We start from the raw sequence: 17,421 nt of genomic DNA, 5'->3' as shown, positions 1-17,421 counted from the left end.
GTTCAGTGGTCTTCTTTAAAATAGCTGACACGAGCCATGACAATCATAAACCCCAGCACGTGATTACCTTAGGGAATCTGGCGGCTCTGCAACAATTACAGTTGTGCAATCTCCCGAACTCAAATTTCTCGATCACGCGCGGCCCTGGCACGTAAACAACACCCAGTATCCATCGTGGCGGGATAATACTAGGTTAATTAACACCATCAAATCGTGAATAGTGAAGTTTTTCCCCGCAACAGGAATGGAATTTCAACAAAATAAAATGATTTTAAAAAAATTCATAATAGTCGGCCAAATCCATTCATGTTTTATATATTGATATTAGCTAATACTTCTCCGATTCTCAATAAAAGATTTAATTATTAGTTATTTATTTTAAATATAAGGTTTATTTCTCATATTTATCAATTTTTTCTAAATAATTTATAGATAACTCTCTCAATTATAATCAAATAAAAGAGGGAGGAGAAGAAGATATAAGAAAAATATTATTTTGGTATTTTAGAAAAAAAATGTCATATTTTCTATAATTAATTATTTACCTAACTTTTTTAATCTAATCAAATTAGTTAAATATGTCTTATATAAAATATTGGAAGAGTAGTAATTGAATGCTATTAGTGAAATGCAATTAACTAGTTTATTTGGAAAGGGAAACTTCAATGCCGATGGATAACTCGCTCTCAGAATTTCCGGCGTCATATATTCGACCAGCTACCACCTTCTCCTATTTAATCAGTAATCAATCATGCAGCCATAATCACTGTTTGCTTAAATAGCAACCTTTTTGTCAGCCAAAGAAAGTTCAACTTAGAAGAGGAAAATTTTAATTTCTCGTCAGGGAATATATTGTAACATGCTGAATGATTGTTCCGATGTTGCAACTTGCAAGTCAGAAAAAGTTGGGAATCATTTCAAAGTTTCAAATCTGACAATAAAAAAACGGTTTACTGACGTGCAAGCAATGAAGAAGATGAGACGAAGGGGATAGCTTTGAAAGTTGGGACTGTACGCGTCGGCAAGGAGCGTGGCATGGTGCTTTCACCGTTTACTGTAGACCATTACGAAGGAGATATGTATGACTCGCACTCTTCTTTTTTATAAATGTTTATAGAGCTATTAAGTTCAGAAGAGAGAAAGAACCAGTGGCTATACAGAGAGGGGAAAAAAGGAGAAAGAAAGATTCACTCTTTCAGAGAATTTCCTAAGTGTGTTTGCCTTTACGTATTTTCCAGCCTCTTCCAAAGGCTAGGGTTTTATAGAATATAGTATGTAAAACTTCAGTGGTGATGGCTTTTCCTTTTGCTTGCTTTCCCCGCTCCCCTGCTATTTTTTTATTTCATTTGATTCTTAACCATTAAGTTTATTTGTTGAGCTCCAATTCGGGTTTTTGCTTGTGGAGCGTGTACTGAATTTTTTCTCTTGCTTTATTTTCTTTCATTTTTCCAGCATTTGCCGAAATTTTCAGCTCCTCACTTCCTCTGCGAGTTCATTTTGATCTTGGATTGCGTCCTCACTCTTCAGTCATGTATGAGATTTTCGCGTTAGTTAGTTTTTTCTTTGTGTGTGTGTGTGTGTAACTGTTGATAATTATGGGCTTCTTCCGTTTTTAGTCCTTTTACTGCAATTTGATTAAATGCTTTTTTCCCCTTGAACTGTTCGGGTGGATTTTTCAGTTGGGACTTGGGAGGATGTTGTCCTGATTAGCTTCGCTGGAGAAGATTGGACTGAGCCGGGGATCAATGGGTGGGACAAGATCTGCTCCTGAGTATAAAGGAGCAAAGATCTATGGACAATTTTTATTGGGACTTGTGTTGATCTGCACGATTCATTTTTCCCAAGCGGACACGAATCCTACTGACGGTAATGTTTTTCTCCCTTTTAACTTCCATCATTTTTAATTCATTTGCTAATTGCTGATATGATCTTTGAAGTAACGCGGGAGAATGGGTGGGAATCGACTCGAGATTTACTGAGGGCTCAACTGTTGTTAGCAAACAGGACAGCCTTCTGTATTTTTATTTTTATTTTTATTTTAACGCTAGTGTGAATATTCTTCCTCATCTGGACCAATGAAAGGAGGACTACTGAACTGTGGGTGTGTTGGAACGAGAAAATTATAATAGGAACTTAGGATTCGGTTCCTGATATTTGTGACAATTCCATGTATGATACGAGTGGTCTAAGGGAGTTCTAAAATATGCTTATTGAAACAGTTTCTGCAATAAATAACTTTTATGCTGCGCTGGGCTTCCCTGTTCTCCCTGGGTGGGTTCCAAGTGGGGGAGACCCGTGCGGACAAGCATGGCAAGGCATTCAGTGTAATGGTTCAGATATACAGACAATGTATGGTATCCCATCTTCTTGTTTCTTCTTCATATTGATTGATATCACTCAAAATAGTTGGCTTTCGGTTCCCTTAACAACTTATGATGTCTGACAGAGTTCTGGTTGGTGCAAATTTGGGAGGCGAACTAGGTGATAGCTTGGGAACGTTTGTTTCTATAAAGAAAATGTAATAATGCTCTCCTCTTTCTAGCTGTATTTCTTGGTCTTCGCCCACACAGCATGTTTAAATGTGTATAGTGCACTTTTATGATAAATATATATCTCTTCTGCATTGTCAATATTCTTTTAAACATTTTTTGGGACAGAGATCTAAGCAACAACCACATTGGGGGAAGTATTCCATCCAGCTTGCCAGTCTCCTTGCAAAATTTGTATGTAATACTTACCTTGATAACACTAGAGCTCTTGCCAATAGTTTTGACAATAAGGCATAATTTTCTGTACTATTCTAGTTTTCTTTCAGATAACCAGTTCACTGGAAGTATTCCAACCTCTTTATCTACCTTGACTGAACTGACAGTCATGTGAGTTTTTGTTGCCTCTCCTATTTTTGTATTTATATCCGGTCATTATTGAGGTCAAATTTTATTGTAGTGTTATCTGTAAATAAGATTGAATTATCTCCTTTCAGATCTCTTAATGACAATCAATTATCAGGAGAAATCCCGGACGTATTTCAATCACTTACAAAATTGGTTAATCTGTAAGACCTTATTTTGAATATCATAAGATTATTTGAATGAAGATTGATTACATATTATTTACAATAGACGCTAATGGAGCCGCTAATACTGTTGTCCAGAGATTTATCGAACAACAATTTAAGTGGGGAACTGCCTCCGTCTGCGGAGAATTTGTCAGCTTTGGCCTCCTTGTGAGTATTTGGTCTTGGTAAGACCATATGTATGAACTTACCTCCCAGTTGTGGATCATGTGAACTAACTAACCCCCTTATCGGCAGACATTTGCAGAACAATCAACTATCTGGGACCCTTGATGTTTTACAAGACCTTCCACTGAATGATTTGTACTGCTCCTTGCCTTGACTCATAAATTTAATGATATGATCATTTATATAAATGTCTTTAATATGGATAGGTTTTAGACCTTTGGAATGCCTAAAGTTCTTTTAATTGGTCTTCCTTTTATCCTTTTTTTATTCATGTATTTTCTGCCCTTGTTTGAACAGGAATGTAGAGAACAACCAATTCAATGGACCAATCCCTCAAAAGCTTCTAAGCATCGCAAACTTCAGGTGAAAGCTTCAAACTTTAAAGTATTTTGGTTTCTTATGCTTTAATATGATGAAATTTTGCACTCGAGATAAGAACATGGACATGGCGCTTGTTTTTAGCTGCTTGTGCTGTGTATTTTAATGTTTAATCTTGTGGTTTTAGCCTTCTAAATGTACCAGGTGTTTGGGATGTTTGGTTTAGGATTGACTTCGAAGAATGATTATGTCAACTTGGTCAATGAAGAAGAGTAGTGAATGGTCGGCTGACTTAGAAAAGTGATCATTAGACAATTATATTATGGGCAATAACGAGACCTAAGTTGTATGATCAGGCCAGATATTCTGGTTTTATCATGTGAAGATCTAATGAGAAAAATCAAGTGTCCGAGAGTTGACCGCATTTTCTTGATCTAAGTGTTTCTTTTTTGTTCCTTATGATGAATTTTATAGCATCAGAAATATAAGTAATATATATTTTGTAATATTGTGGCTACATTAACTATTGATGACGTATGTCGTGCAGAAAAGATGGAAACCCATTTAATGTTAATGGCACTACAGCTTCAGCCCCTCCCGCTCGTTCTCCAGCAACAACATCACCAGGAACTGTGGTCTCTGGGGCCCCAACGACTGGACATGTGCCTACCAAACCAGCTGAAGGACCAACTGCATCAAAGGAATCAAGTTCTGGAAAAGCCAAAAAGAGCACCAAAAGGGTGGTTTGGATATCTATTGCAAGTGTATTGGGATTTATTATTTTGGTTTTGGCTCTCCTTCTCTTTACTCCTAGATGTAGTAGAAGGGAAAGGGCTGGCAGAATTTCTAAGCAACATCATATTGGAGCATATGGAGATGACAGACACAATCCTAGGAATCATGGGACTTCAGTCCAACCACTCAGTCAAACTGAGAAAGGCAAACAAATATATTTTTATATCATATTTGGTTGTTCGAAGTAATGATATGCTAAATCTGTTTGTTTTCTAAATTTTTTAAATTTACGTTTGGACAGGACCAAAGGGAGCTGTTCTGAGAACAAAGGAGGATCATCAAGCAGAGACCAGGAGAGTAGAAGCTATACCCAGGTCACAAGATGAGCAAGGCAAAGATGTACGAAGAATGGGAACATTACCCAAGCCGGATGATCATGAGATAGACATGAGTGCACTGGATGTGTACTCATTACCTCCCCCTCCCCCTCCACCTCCGCCTCCACCTCCACCACCCCCTCCACCACCCCCACCACCTAAGGAGAAGGTGACTGCTGAGTCAGTTCCTTTCCCTCGAGGGGCTACGATCAATCCTTCTGCCAAAAAGCCAGTTTCTCCCACTTTTGCAAAATCTTTCACCATTGCATCCCTTCAACAGTATACGAACAGCTTTTCTCAAGATAACCTTATAGGAGGAGGCATGCTGGGGACTGTGTACAGGGCAGAGCTGCCTGATGGGAAGGTATGGTTTTTCTTTATCAAATTCATTGATTTGTATGATTTGTAAAATCGCTTTTTGTTTGTTTCTTTGCGCATGTTGTATGACCTGTCTTACTGTACTCTAATAGCCTTGATATAGCCAGTAAAGCAGACATTAATGTTGTCACTACTTAATAATGAATAATTTTTTAAAGTAAAGAATGCGACTGATACGTTTTCTTTTGCATGTATTCTCTCCGGAAAGGAAAAGGGAAAAACTTTTGGCCAGTCAATACTAGTCATTGTATCATCTCATATGTTGATGTTTAAATGATTCTGAGGTCAAACTCAACATAGAAAGAATAATATATTTGTCCCATGCTTTTTGCTGGGTTGTTCATCTATGATAATTTCTAGGTTAATTTCACGTGTGGAACTTAATTTTTCTTTTTTTTTCCCAATCCCCCCCCGGGCCCCTAAAACAAAAAAAAAGTTGGCAATGCAGTAAATTCATGCGTTGTCCTGTTCTCTTTATGTAAATTTAACTGCTGACATCTTTCAGTTTTATACTTCTTGAAGGACTTGAGGATAAATGTGCAGTGACATTGTTGGTTGATAAATATGGTTACTTATTTTTCACTTTCTCTCTGTCTCTTCTGTTTTTGATAATTTTCTAGTAAATTTTGTGGACCACATGGTAGATTGGTCGATGCGATATTTTGTTGCCTGGGTGTCTTTTCTATGTATTGGACTATCCCAGACTCAGTAAATCTCTGTGTGCATGTCATATTCATATTTTCTATACTTACACAGTTTCTGAATCAATTAATAGCTACTTGCTGTGAAGAAACTGGACAAAAGAGCTTCTGAGCATCAAAAGGATCACGATTTTCTTGAACTGGTAAACAGTATTGACAGAATCAGGCATGCAAATATTGTTGAGCTTATCGGTTACTGTGCTGAGCATGGCCAAAGGCTGCTGATCTATGAGTACTGCAGTAATGGGTCACTGCAGGATGCACTGCATTCAGATGATGAGTTCAAAACAAGATTGTCATGGAATGCTCGCATTCGGATAGCCCTTGGGGCGGCCAGAGCTTTAGAGTAAGTCCAGTAATCATTGACATAGAAGAAAATTGGTCCCAGTTTGTTAATTGCATAGCTCGTAGTGAATTTGAAACTTTCATTTTCAAATTCTGAGTTTTGTTTGAATTTTTAGCTTGTGTCGGTTTTCAGTAGATGCCGGCCATACTTCTAGAAGTTGCTGCAAGATATATCTTCGCATCATCAAGTTTATGCTCCCAATTTGCTATTGATTTCCAAATTCCAAACCACTAAAACATAATATTTATGCATGATACTTCATCATGTGGGTGAAACTCACTTTATGGGCTATGGCACACCGGATGGGTAAATTTTTTAGGTGATTTGATCAGTTCATCTGACATCTATTCCTCTGGTTGTTAAATGTAAGACTTAATTAAGTAATTTGAGTAGATTAATAATGTTAGTTAAATTAGTTAATATTATATATATATATTTTTTCCAAAACATCCTAAACATCTTTCTTAATTTCTTCTCTCCCTCTTCTGCTTGATTATTGTTGGAGAATATGAATAGGGTTTATTTGGGAAAATGGGTAAACATATGAAATAGGTCTTATATATATGATATGTTTTCTTCTTAATTAACTAATTTGAGTAAATTAATGATGTTAGTTAAGTTAGTTAATATGATATGTTTTTTTTCAAAACATCCTAACCATCTTTCTTAATTCCTTCTCTTCCTTTCCTGCTTGATTATTATTGGAGAATATTAATAGGGTTAATTTGGAAAGAATGGGTAAACATATGAAATAGGTTTTGTATATAAGACCAACATTAACTCCGCAATTTGGTCCTATATTAAGGATCGGACAAGTAATTATTAAAAAGTAAAATTAGAGAAGAGAGGAGAAGAGGACAAAGATTACAAGTTTCTGGACACAGCTTCAAATTTGCATTTTGTAAGTACACGTTCATAATCAGTTTTTAGTTTTTCACTTTCTCACTAGCCATTTAATTGAGTTGTTCTAATCCAATCCCTTAATTCTCCTAGAGGTTTTGCACCTTATTTCTCAAGTTTTATTTAGCCAGCTATAAAGTTGTTCTAATTGAGCCCACCGACAACTCTACAAGTTTTTCCGTATGTTGGTCATTATTGTGGGTCTATAATTGCTAGCAAATGCATAAAGGACCAGTTTGACTAATCTTGAAAGTGGGGGTGTCTAATTAGAAGGCCAAATCCATCTGGCTTTTGGCACCAAGATAAAGTTGAAAGATCTCAGTGCCTAATATTAAATCTTCTCTCTGAGCTCTAATATTTGATAGAGGGATGAGGTTTTTCAGGACTTGGGAATGACATTCGTGCAAAAATATAATTGAATGTTGAGGATTTGAAAATTTTTCTGTGTGTGAACATATTTACATTTTACAGACACATAATTTGATGTTCTGAATCTAATACTTGCTGTGGTAATCTGAGAAGGTATTTGCATGAGATCTGCCAGCCACCTGTTGTACACAGAAACTTCAAATCTGCCAATATTCTCCTTGATGATGATCTATCTGTGCGTGTTTCTGATTGTGGTTTGGCTCCCTTGATAACTTCAGGTTCTGTAAGTCAGGTACGATAATACGAGTAATATTTATTATATTTTGCAATGGATGCGGGTTGTCTATGAATATATCTTTGTCTGACTTACTCAAGTCAAGCCTGCTTTGATCATGTGAGACCAGTTTTGGAAATAGGAAATATTGGTTCTCAGTTCTCACCCATACAGATATTCTAACTTGTAATATGGTAATATTAAAAGCTATACACCTTCGTCCTGGAGGCTCCATGGGAGAAGGTGGAAGTAGGAACTAATATTGCACATGCAGATGGATGTCGTGCAGTGCAAAATTCACATTGCTCTTGCATACATAAATAGATAATAGACAAATATACTTAAATGAATATATGTATATGTTAATGTATGTATTGCTCTCAATTGTGCATTTAATTGTAAAATAACTTGAATATGCCCCCGGCTTAAGACATCTTTTCCAATACATAGTAATTGGCAGCCGCAGCAAAATGATGTTTTGGATTCATCAGCTCAAAACATGACTGTCTCTATGAAATAAGGTATTCTGATCCCTGTTAGCCAAGAAGTAATGCTAGATACAGTTGGGGGAAAATGGAGAACGGGGCTGAATTATTACATTCATAGTCATAAAATTAGACGTAAAACATTAAAAATTTTATTTGGATGTTCATCTGAAGTAGTTTGCACTATATCACAGGACTACTTTAAGGAAACATCATTAATGTATCGGAAGTATTTTTCATTTGTAGCAAACTAAAATCGCACCAATCCTTTTCAGCTCTCAGGGAACCTGCTAACAGCTTATGGCTATGGAGCTCCAGAATTTGAGTCCGGAATTTACACACACCAGAGTGATGTGTACAGTTTTGGAGTGGTTATGTTAGAACTATTGACAGGCCGCCAGTCCTATGATAGGTAAGAATGCATAGCTTTAAGTACTCGCTCACCCCCTTTAGAATTTTTCATCCAGCTGGTTTATGCATTTCTGAACATCTTGGACAGGACACGCTCTCGGGGGGAGCAATTTCTAGTTAGATGGGCAATTCCCCAACTACATGACATTGATGCCTTATCAAATATGGTAGATCCTTCTCTCAGTGGAGATTATCCAGCCAAATCATTGTCAAACTTTGCAGACATTATTTCTCAGTGTGTTCAGGTGATATTTCAATGCAACTTTCAAGCTCTCACTACTGTCACTAACTGATTATAGTTACTTGCTACTTTTTTATGTGCCAAAGTTTTATGGGATCTAATTTCCTGGTCTCTATGCATGTACTGCAGTCGGAGCCAGAATTTAGGCCACCTATGTCGGAGGTTGTTCAATACCTACTAGATATGATAAGGAAGGAATCTCACAGAAATGGATCAAATGAAGATTGAGGAAAGTAGCAATATGTTCTCGTAGATGAGTGTGCAGAGATTTACCTCCAGAGTACCAAGATTCAAGAAGTAGTAGTATACATGTCAAATAGTCGCCCCCTTGCTTCTTTGCTTCCAACTACTGACCCATCAAGTATTTATGTCTAGTACGACTGGGAGGAGATTTGTTCAATCAGTTTCAGAGTATTTTATTGGTCGCCAATCCTCCCTCCTCATTCTTGTACTCATACTTAACAATTCTATATATATATAGTTCCTTAAAACCTTGCCATAATCATGTTTGTATTGCACAGAAACTAGAATTCACTAACCCCATTTTTGTTTCATAGTTGTTTCCAAATATTTGGTGATGAAATGTAATTTCATTGTGCATTCATTTGATTCCGTGTTCAGCTCTGAAAAGTGACACGTAATTCGATAGTTTGCATTGTAATGATAGATTTACTTACGTTGGATTGAACATTGCTTTTGGACTACGGTGTTGGTTTAATTATGGATTTACCCGTAAAAACAAATTGTAGTTGGCAATTGCCGATTATACTATGTATTCTCTCTGTGTCCTTTTGGGTTTACAAACAATTACAAATTATGCAAAAAGGGACCATCCTCCCTGTCGTAGTTGAGACCAGGAACAGGAACTATGTAATGTGTGTTGTATTATTTGGATAGAAATCAAATCATGGTTTCAAAAGTATTTTTACGGTTTACGAAGTAAATATATGGAGGAGTTTGTTTTGTTTTACAGAAAAATGCTTCTGAGAAGCATTTTTTAGGGTTACCCAACATCCCCTAAATTGTGATAGAGAATATCCGGTGCTGCGCTGCGTGACGTTCCATGCGGAATCGAAAAGGGCAAAACCCCTTGCTCCCAAGAGAAATGGGTTGGCCCATGGAATTGATTGATGTTTTGTCATTCGGGTAAATTACGCCAACTAGCCTTAAAATTTGTTTATAATAATTTGTTCGTGTTTTAAAACCAGCATGGAATATTTTCCCACGAAATTGTGAGCTTTACCAATACGTTACGATAAAGTTTCAATCGAATTGATAATGACCTCAAGCAGATCCGATTGATAATTAAGACATTTTTTTTTTGGTAAAGAGGAGGGCTTAGCCCATTACAAAGAAAAGCTACACATGAGGGGATAGAGATCCCATATAATCTTGGTGCACAAGGGCCCTCAGCGAGTCTGGGACCGTATCAATAAAAACAAAACTATGTACCCTACTGAGGCCATCCTTCGCAAGCCTATCAGCAACTTTGTTGGTATCTCTTGGTGTATATTGAAACTGTATACTCCAGTTCCTTTTCCTCATCTCGACAATCAAAGTCCAAACCGAAGAGAAGTTCCCTCTTTCAACTGGGTGTTTGATAATTAAGACATTTTGATCGAACTGTAGTCATAGTCTTTGATATCCCGGGCCCAACAAAAAAAAAAGAATCATTGTCGTTGTTAGGAAAAATCATAATAGTACCTGACAGTGCCTCAAATAGGATTATTTTTAATAGGAGGATACCTATATTTAGTTAAAAAAAATCACAGTAGTTAGCAAAAAAAGAAAAACGAAAAACGAAAAAAACAACAAAACGTCACTTTTGGGTAGTCAAAAAATATTATCCTTCGTAAGATTTCAGTTAACAAAATTAGTAAACAAATTAATTAAATTTAAATAATACTTAATTAAGATTTAAAAATAAAATTCTAAGATTAATAAAAAGAAAATAACATAAAAGACGTGAGTAAAATTTATAATCATGTCAAATGATTAAAACAAAATCAAGAGAAAATTACTCATAGAATGTCAGAAAATCAAATACAAAGAAGTCTCTAAAAATTTATATTTATAATTCAAAGTTCGAACTTACATGTTTAGTTTTAAAAATTAAAATTTTATATTTATAAGTGAAACTTATTATACTTGTAAAAAATAAATTTTGAGGCATTTCTGTATTAATTTATTTTATTTAGGACTTATAAATAATTTTTCTTAAAATTGTAATGAAGTTATATTTTTGTTTAAATAAATACTCTACATTTTATCCAGCCAGCGGTTCTAAAATGCGCGTTTACTCTACATCTACTGTGCGGGGAGAATCAAATTATCTCCGTTCACGCGCGAACGGAACACCCCTCATCCTTTTGCTTTTCAGTTACCCACTAATCAAAACAAGACCTTCAACAGAAGCCATCTGGTCCAAACCTTCTCTGATTCTGCCACACCCTTACGCCAATCGGCGGCAACAAGAACCGCAATTTCAGGAATCGTCTCTTCATCCTTCTTACCAACCCGAAGTTTCCTTATCCTTTTTATTTAGATCCATTTGGTTTTTGCTTAGTCTTATTGTTTAGATCTATTTTTCTCTGGTCCAATGAGTCGGTACGATTCGAATCCTTTCGAGGAAGAAGAGGTCAATCCCTTCGCGGTAAGTTCGTGGCTAAATCTACCGTTTTCGCATTCAAATCTTGTAGCTCAACTTGATGTGTCTGATTCCCTTGAGTGTGATCTATGAGGTTGCAAGTGCATTGAGTTTATTGTTTATGTGATGATTGTTGATGCGCGTTAACTGATGGTTTCCATTTCTGTTTGGCTGGATGTCGCTATGTCAGATCCCTTTGTTGTTTTCTAGATATTGGTGAATTGAAATTCACAATGTAGCTTAACAGGCGATGCTTCCTGCACCTGCGGGATGCTCGTTCGTCTGCTGCCAAATCCAGAAAAACAGAAGTATAAATATTATGGTCTGTAGGTGGTGTGTTAAACTGGAAACTTGAGGATATGTATATTTCTTCGGATCATAATAGCTTCCTTCTCAAGATTGCTCGCTAGTTACTAAAATCATCGAGGATTGAGTAACTGCATCCTACCATTAATGTTTGAATAATAGAATAAAAGCCTGAGAGCGATTTCTTGACTGTTTTCTCTTCATCTTTATCTTTTTTTTAAATGATTTTATGGATATGTCTATCATCTATTGTCTATATATGTGTGTGTGTGTGTGTGTGTGTGTGTGCAGTAAATCAAAAGTTTGCATTGCCATATATTGATTATTTAGGCATTGAGGAAATGAAATTTAATTCAACAAATGAACATGCAAAAAGGCTTTAGAATTCAAAAGTCTGAAAAATTTTCTGAACAAAGTCTGAAAAATTTTATGTTTTTTTATGGAAGACCAAAAGTTTGCATTACAGGCTGAACAATATTGAAATTTTTAGGTTTTTACTACGTGCCTCTTGGAGAATTGGAACAAATTGTCTTCAGCATGATTAATGTAATCAGTGAATTATTTAGACATTGGGAAAATGAAATTTAAGTCAGAGAATGAATGTACACAAAACCTGTTAGAATTCACAAGACTGAAGAATCATTTAAACACTATCGTCAAAATTGTAACTTACAGATGTGCTACCTTACATTACTTTTAAAAACTAAACACGCATCCATTTTCATCAATGTTTAGGATGGAGCAGGTAAAGGAAAAGGACAATCAACCTATAGTGGAGGTGCATTTTATATGACCGTAAGCTTTCTCTTTCCTATCATGGGTACAATTTCCTTAAGATATAACGATTTATGTTATCATATTTTAACTGGAAAGAGAGAAGTAACGTGGTGCTGGTAACTGGCCTATATGGTTGGAAAGATTCTACTGCATATCCATGATCTTGGACTTCCTCCATTCCTTCTTGTGGAGCTTAGATCCTTTCAATACTTTTTACCAGCTTTATAACTTTGGACCCCGCCCTGCCCCCGCCCCCGGGGGGTTCTTCCCTTCTGATCCGTACACTTTGCCTTCAGAATATTTTAACTTGGAAATAATTCATTCGCTCACGCCTTCTTATATGATCTCTTTAATTAGTATCCTTCCCAAGTTCCTTTGAGATCAACGACCTAGTAACCATGCCAATCCACATTTTGCAGTCACTACGGGTGGGTTAAAGCAGATCACAATAAACTTGCACAAGGGCCAGGAGGACTAAATTTTCAACCGATTTACTTTGTCTGGCTATGTCATTGTTATTAAATCATCAAATCGATTTTCTTAAATGGATTATGGACCATAATGAAAGATGAACCTCTCCCCCCCCCCCCAAAACAAAAAAAAAATATTTCCTTTCTTTTTGTATGTGGACAGGAGAAGTGTTTTGGGGAGGTAACTTGATGTAGGTTGCCACTGTTTTGCAAGTTTCTATGTTTGTCTCTCGTTATTTGTCTCTATATTTTTCTTATGATTTTCCAACCACATGCTTATTGGTTCATTACCATTACTAATTCTTGCTTATTTTCTCAGAACTCCGCAACTGTCCCTTCTGCAGCATCTAAGCTCTCGCCCCTTCCTCCTGAGCCTTATGATCGTGGGGCAACTATTGATATTCCTCTAGATTCCTCAAAGGTAAAAGAAGTTTTAAACATTGAGCTTAATGTCAAAATGGTTCTATTTAAAAGTCCTTAATGGCATAGATTTACTTATTTTCTTATCATCTTCAGGATGTAAAAGCAAGAGAGAAGGAGCTTCAAGCTAAAGAAGCGGAATTGAAAAGAAGGGAACAGGTGATTTATCCTGCCATCTTCATTTGATAGCATTTAAAGAAGTGTTAGTGTTAGAAAATGATTGTTGCTATGTTAGATTCAATGATTTTGTTTGTTTTTCCTCAGTGTGGTGGTGCCTATGAAATTATGATGATTTTAGCAATTCTAAGTTCAAATCTAGTGACCTGATTGGGTGGTAATGGTGGTCCACAGAAATGCCAAATGGCATTGCCTTTTTCATTTTTACTATTTGATATTAGTAAACGGATGTTCCTTCTGTTGAGTATTGAGATTAACACATTGATGGACCACCATTTTAGAATTTTTAGTGCCATGCCTGCTCTCTGTTATCTTGTTATAAGTTGGTCTGGTCATTCTGCATGTACAATGTCTTCTGTCTGTCAGATAATTAATGAGCTCATGGCCTTTTCAGGAACTAAAACGAAGAGAAGATGCTATAGCCCGAGGTATGTAAGCTTATTCATTCTTACGGAAGCCTACTGGAAACATGTCTGTGGTATGACAATTTTTTTTTTTTAAGCAAAGTGTTGTGACAATAATCTTCTGTTTTTTTTTTTTTTGGCTCAGCTGGTATAGTTATAGAGGAGAAAAATTGGCCACCTTTCTTCCCGATCATTCATCATGACATTGCAAGGGAAATACCAATACATCTGCAGAAGGTTCAGTACGTTGCATTCACAACATTTTTAGGTATCTTTGAGTAGTTTGTATTAGATACTACCTACTTGCTGATAATTGATACTATATTAATTATGATGTGTTATTTTTTAATTAAAAGAACTTCTTTATGAGAGTTTATTTTTATCCGTCCATAATTTTATTTTTTAATTTAACGAGCACAAATTTGGGTTGATGGGAGCTACATCTTGGCTAGATAATTTGGTCTTTCAGTGCATCCTCGTGTAATTCTTTGTCAAGTTTTGGAATCTGTTTTAGGGAATTGTTATTTCCATCTTCCATTATTGACATGTTGACCCGTGAATAATCTCCCCTCTCCAGCTGACAATTTCCATTGTGGCAAATATGAATTGTTTTAATCAATCTTTTTTATTTTTACCAATTTACATGTCTTTTGTTTCTGAACTGTGAAAATTGTGCAGGTTTGGTTCTGTGCCTTACATGGAATATTGTGGCAGTTACTACTGCTTGGATCAAAGGGGAAGGTATGTTTGACAACTTTTTGTTGGGCTGTGAACTGTAATTATTATACTCTCACCTGATCTGATCATCATGGTTTTTCTTCTTTTTTTTTCCCCCTTGTAGGTCCTACAATATGGTTTCTTGCTATCATCTACTTTATTTCAGGTGTACCAGGTGGCTACGTGTTGTGGTATCGCCCTCTTTATCGGGCTACAAGGTACTGCTAAATTTGATTTTATTCATTTTTTTAATGTTTGGAATAGAGATTTCTGTTTGACATCTTCATTATCCTTGTTAAGGTCTGAAAAGAATAAAATCTATTTTCCTTCACCAAAGCTTTGTTAACATTGAGGACTTCAAGAGCATTAACTTTTCTAGTTGGTTAAATTTAGACTTTAGCAATGAAATTTAGATGCTCCTGCAAATTTTGGGTATATTAATACTGTCAAGAGGAAGCATTTAATTATCAGACTCCTTTTTGTTTTTCCTGCTTTTATTATTCGACATGGTTCATTTCTTTTCTTAAGAGTTTTGTGCTATCTCATGTCACAGGACTGACAGTGCTCTGAAGTTTGGCTGGTTTTTCTTGTTTTACCTGGCAAGTTTATGCCTTTTCTCATTCTGGACACTTGTTCTGCGCTAATGTGCATAGTGCTGATCTCTTTTTTCCCGTGTTTTCCCAATCAGTTGCATATTGGCTTTTGCATATTCGCTTCAGTTGCTCCACCAATTATCTTCAAAGGAAAATCCCTCACGTGAGTTATTTCCTATTCATGGATTTATTATGGATTTAATGTATTAATTAAGTTTGAAACCCCACAAGATTTACAATTACTCTCTTATTGATTTGGCCTACTGGAAGGGAGGAAAACAATGGAGAGTTGAATGGATTGGTATCCACTTAAGGTTGTGGAGTGGACATGTTCATAGTGATTTCATGTACAAATATGTTACTATTGGACTCTACCATTTTGGTTCCATTTCAACTAATATTTGGGTTGTATAATGTATGATGTGGACAGAGGTATCTTGCCTGCTATAGATTTGCTGGGTGACCACGCACTGGTTGGGGTAAGTTTTCAATATTGTAATTGACTCCTTGATGATCAGCCAACACAGAGTCATGCAACAATAGGTGAACACTGTTTAGCCCCCAAGGGCTGTTACGTCTTGATCTCGGGGTAAAATTATGTCACTTCCTGTTCTCACTTGCAGATATTCTACTTTATTGGGTTTGCGTTTTTCTGCCTCGAGTCTCTGCTGAGCGTCTGGGTTATTCAGGTTCTTATAATCTAGAAATAACTTGATATTCTCTCGGCTTCTCTCTAATGCATATCTTGTTTGACTGTTTCTTGATTTACATTTGCAGCAAGTATACATGTACTTCCGTGGCAGCGGCAAGGCTGCGGAGATGAAGCGCCAAGCTGCGAGGGGCACCATGATGGCAGCTCTATGACACGACTTAGGTGGTGGACGGAGCTCTTAGCTTCTTGTCGATTGCCATAAAAAACTTGATTTCTCTGTTACCAATGCCTTGGATTCTTTGCGGCTTACTTATTTTCACAGGTTTTGGGCTATAGGATTCAGTCATGTCAGATGCTTAAGATAGAAAGGCTTAGTTGTGCATATGGAGAAGAAAAAAAGGTTATATGAGATGTTTCCTTTGATATGATAATGTTTGGCTTACAGAATATTACTTTAATTTTGTTGTGTACTTTATCAACAAAAAATAGTTTTTTTTTTTAAATTTCTATGGAGGTTTAAAATCTATTGGGGAAAAAATTTTCTTGTGGATGGAAGAAATTACATTGAGGAAGCTACCCAATTAAACTTGATAATGTTCAGATATGACTGGATAATATTACATATCATATAATTGTGTTTGAAAAATATTATTTGTAGTGAACAATTTTCTGATTTGGCGGACGCCAGTCATAACATGGATGGCGTGTGGAAGGCACTTGTCCGAATTGCCTTGTAATTGTTGTTGAAAATAATCACATGTTCTGCCGACTTGACAAGTGGACCTTATTATATCCTGAAATTGAGGTTTAATACTATGTGCAAATTATTTAACTTATTTGAAAGAATAAAGTTGAGTTATGAAATTGATAGATTAAATCAGAACGGGTGGTAATTCGGCCACTGGTGTGATTTGGGGAGGATGGTGTGGTAATTCAGTCTCTTTCCGTTATGTCCCTGGTCGTCGGGCCAGGATTGCTGCCGACAGAAGACCCTTTGCTTCCTTTGAAGCAACTTGGCTTAAGATATTATCATTTTTAGTTTTTTTTTTCATTTTTATAAGTATTTTTACTTACTAAACATTTATTTTTTTCCCCCCACAAAACGTCATTTTCTTTCTTATTATACTTTTTCATTCCTCTCCATCAAGACACATTTTAGAAATGGCCCCTTTGGGGAAGAAAGATGTAGACCTCTGGACAATAACTGGATCAAAGTGAACGTCGACGGTGCCTACTCACCTGACAAAAACATTAGTGCTTGTGGTGGCCTTCTTTGGAACATGCGGGGCGAATTTCTTCGTGGCTTTATCTTTCATATCGGGCAGGGTGATGCACTAACAGCTGAGCTACAAGCATGCTTACATGGACTGAAAGTGGCATGGGACGAAGGTTATAGAAATGTCATACTTAGTCTGACGCTACTAGTGCCATTGAACTACTCTCAGAGGACCCCAATGAACTTCATGATGACTATGTGAT

At 36.4% G+C, this 17,421-nt stretch overlaps 2 protein-coding genes across 6 annotated transcripts; both read left to right on the top strand.

The window, feature by feature from the left end:
* The first annotated feature begins 1,010 nt into the window (after positions 1-1,010).
* On the top strand, positions 1,011-9,535 carry LOC114763035 (protein STRUBBELIG-RECEPTOR FAMILY 3). Of its 4 annotated transcripts, none has more exons than XM_028952634.1 (18): positions 1,011-1,079; positions 1,453-1,531; positions 1,680-1,866; positions 2,220-2,349; positions 2,447-2,518; positions 2,658-2,723; positions 2,805-2,876; positions 2,984-3,055; positions 3,155-3,226; positions 3,314-3,379; positions 3,542-3,607; positions 4,110-4,501; positions 4,599-5,038; positions 5,828-6,099; positions 7,522-7,660; positions 8,403-8,539; positions 8,627-8,783; positions 8,909-9,535. In XM_028952634.1, exons 3-18 carry the CDS (start codon positions 1,746-1,748, stop codon positions 9,005-9,007), a joined length of 2,373 nt encoding a protein of 790 aa, XP_028808467.1. In that variant the 5' UTR covers positions 1,011-1,079; positions 1,453-1,531; positions 1,680-1,745; the 3' UTR covers positions 9,008-9,535. The 4 variants fall into 4 exon arrangements, with proteins under 4 accessions (XP_028808467.1, XP_028808465.1, XP_028808466.1 ...); XM_028952632.1 differs by lacking the exon at positions 1,011-1,079 and adding an exon at positions 1,150-1,271; XM_028952633.1 differs by lacking the exon at positions 1,011-1,079 and adding an exon at positions 1,150-1,289.
* A 1,579-nt stretch (positions 9,536-11,114) lies between these two features.
* Positions 11,115-16,480, top strand: LOC114763041 (secretory carrier-associated membrane protein 1). Of its 2 annotated transcripts, XM_028952640.1 has the most exons (13): positions 11,115-11,432; positions 12,468-12,527; positions 13,299-13,400; positions 13,496-13,558; positions 13,971-14,004; positions 14,126-14,248; positions 14,659-14,721; positions 14,822-14,915; positions 15,251-15,296; positions 15,386-15,453; positions 15,721-15,769; positions 15,914-15,979; positions 16,068-16,480. In XM_028952640.1, exons 1-13 carry the CDS (start codon positions 11,379-11,381, stop codon positions 16,152-16,154), a joined length of 909 nt encoding a protein of 302 aa, XP_028808473.1. In that variant the 5' UTR covers positions 11,115-11,378; the 3' UTR covers positions 16,155-16,480. The 2 variants fall into 2 exon arrangements, with proteins under 2 accessions (XP_028808473.1, XP_028808474.1); XM_028952641.1 differs by lacking the exon at positions 12,468-12,527 and having other exon boundaries at positions 11,117-11,432.
* The last annotated feature ends 941 nt before the right edge of the window (positions 16,481-17,421 follow it).

Source organism: Neltuma alba, unplaced genomic scaffold (assembly GCF_004799145.2).
Source record: "Neltuma alba isolate B1F8T4 unplaced genomic scaffold, ASM479914v2 tig00011251_pilon, whole genome shotgun sequence".
Taxonomy (NCBI): domain Eukaryota; kingdom Viridiplantae; phylum Streptophyta; class Magnoliopsida; order Fabales; family Fabaceae; genus Neltuma; species Neltuma alba.
Note: the sequence above shows the minus strand (reverse complement) of the source record. Positions and strands in the feature narration are given on the sequence as shown.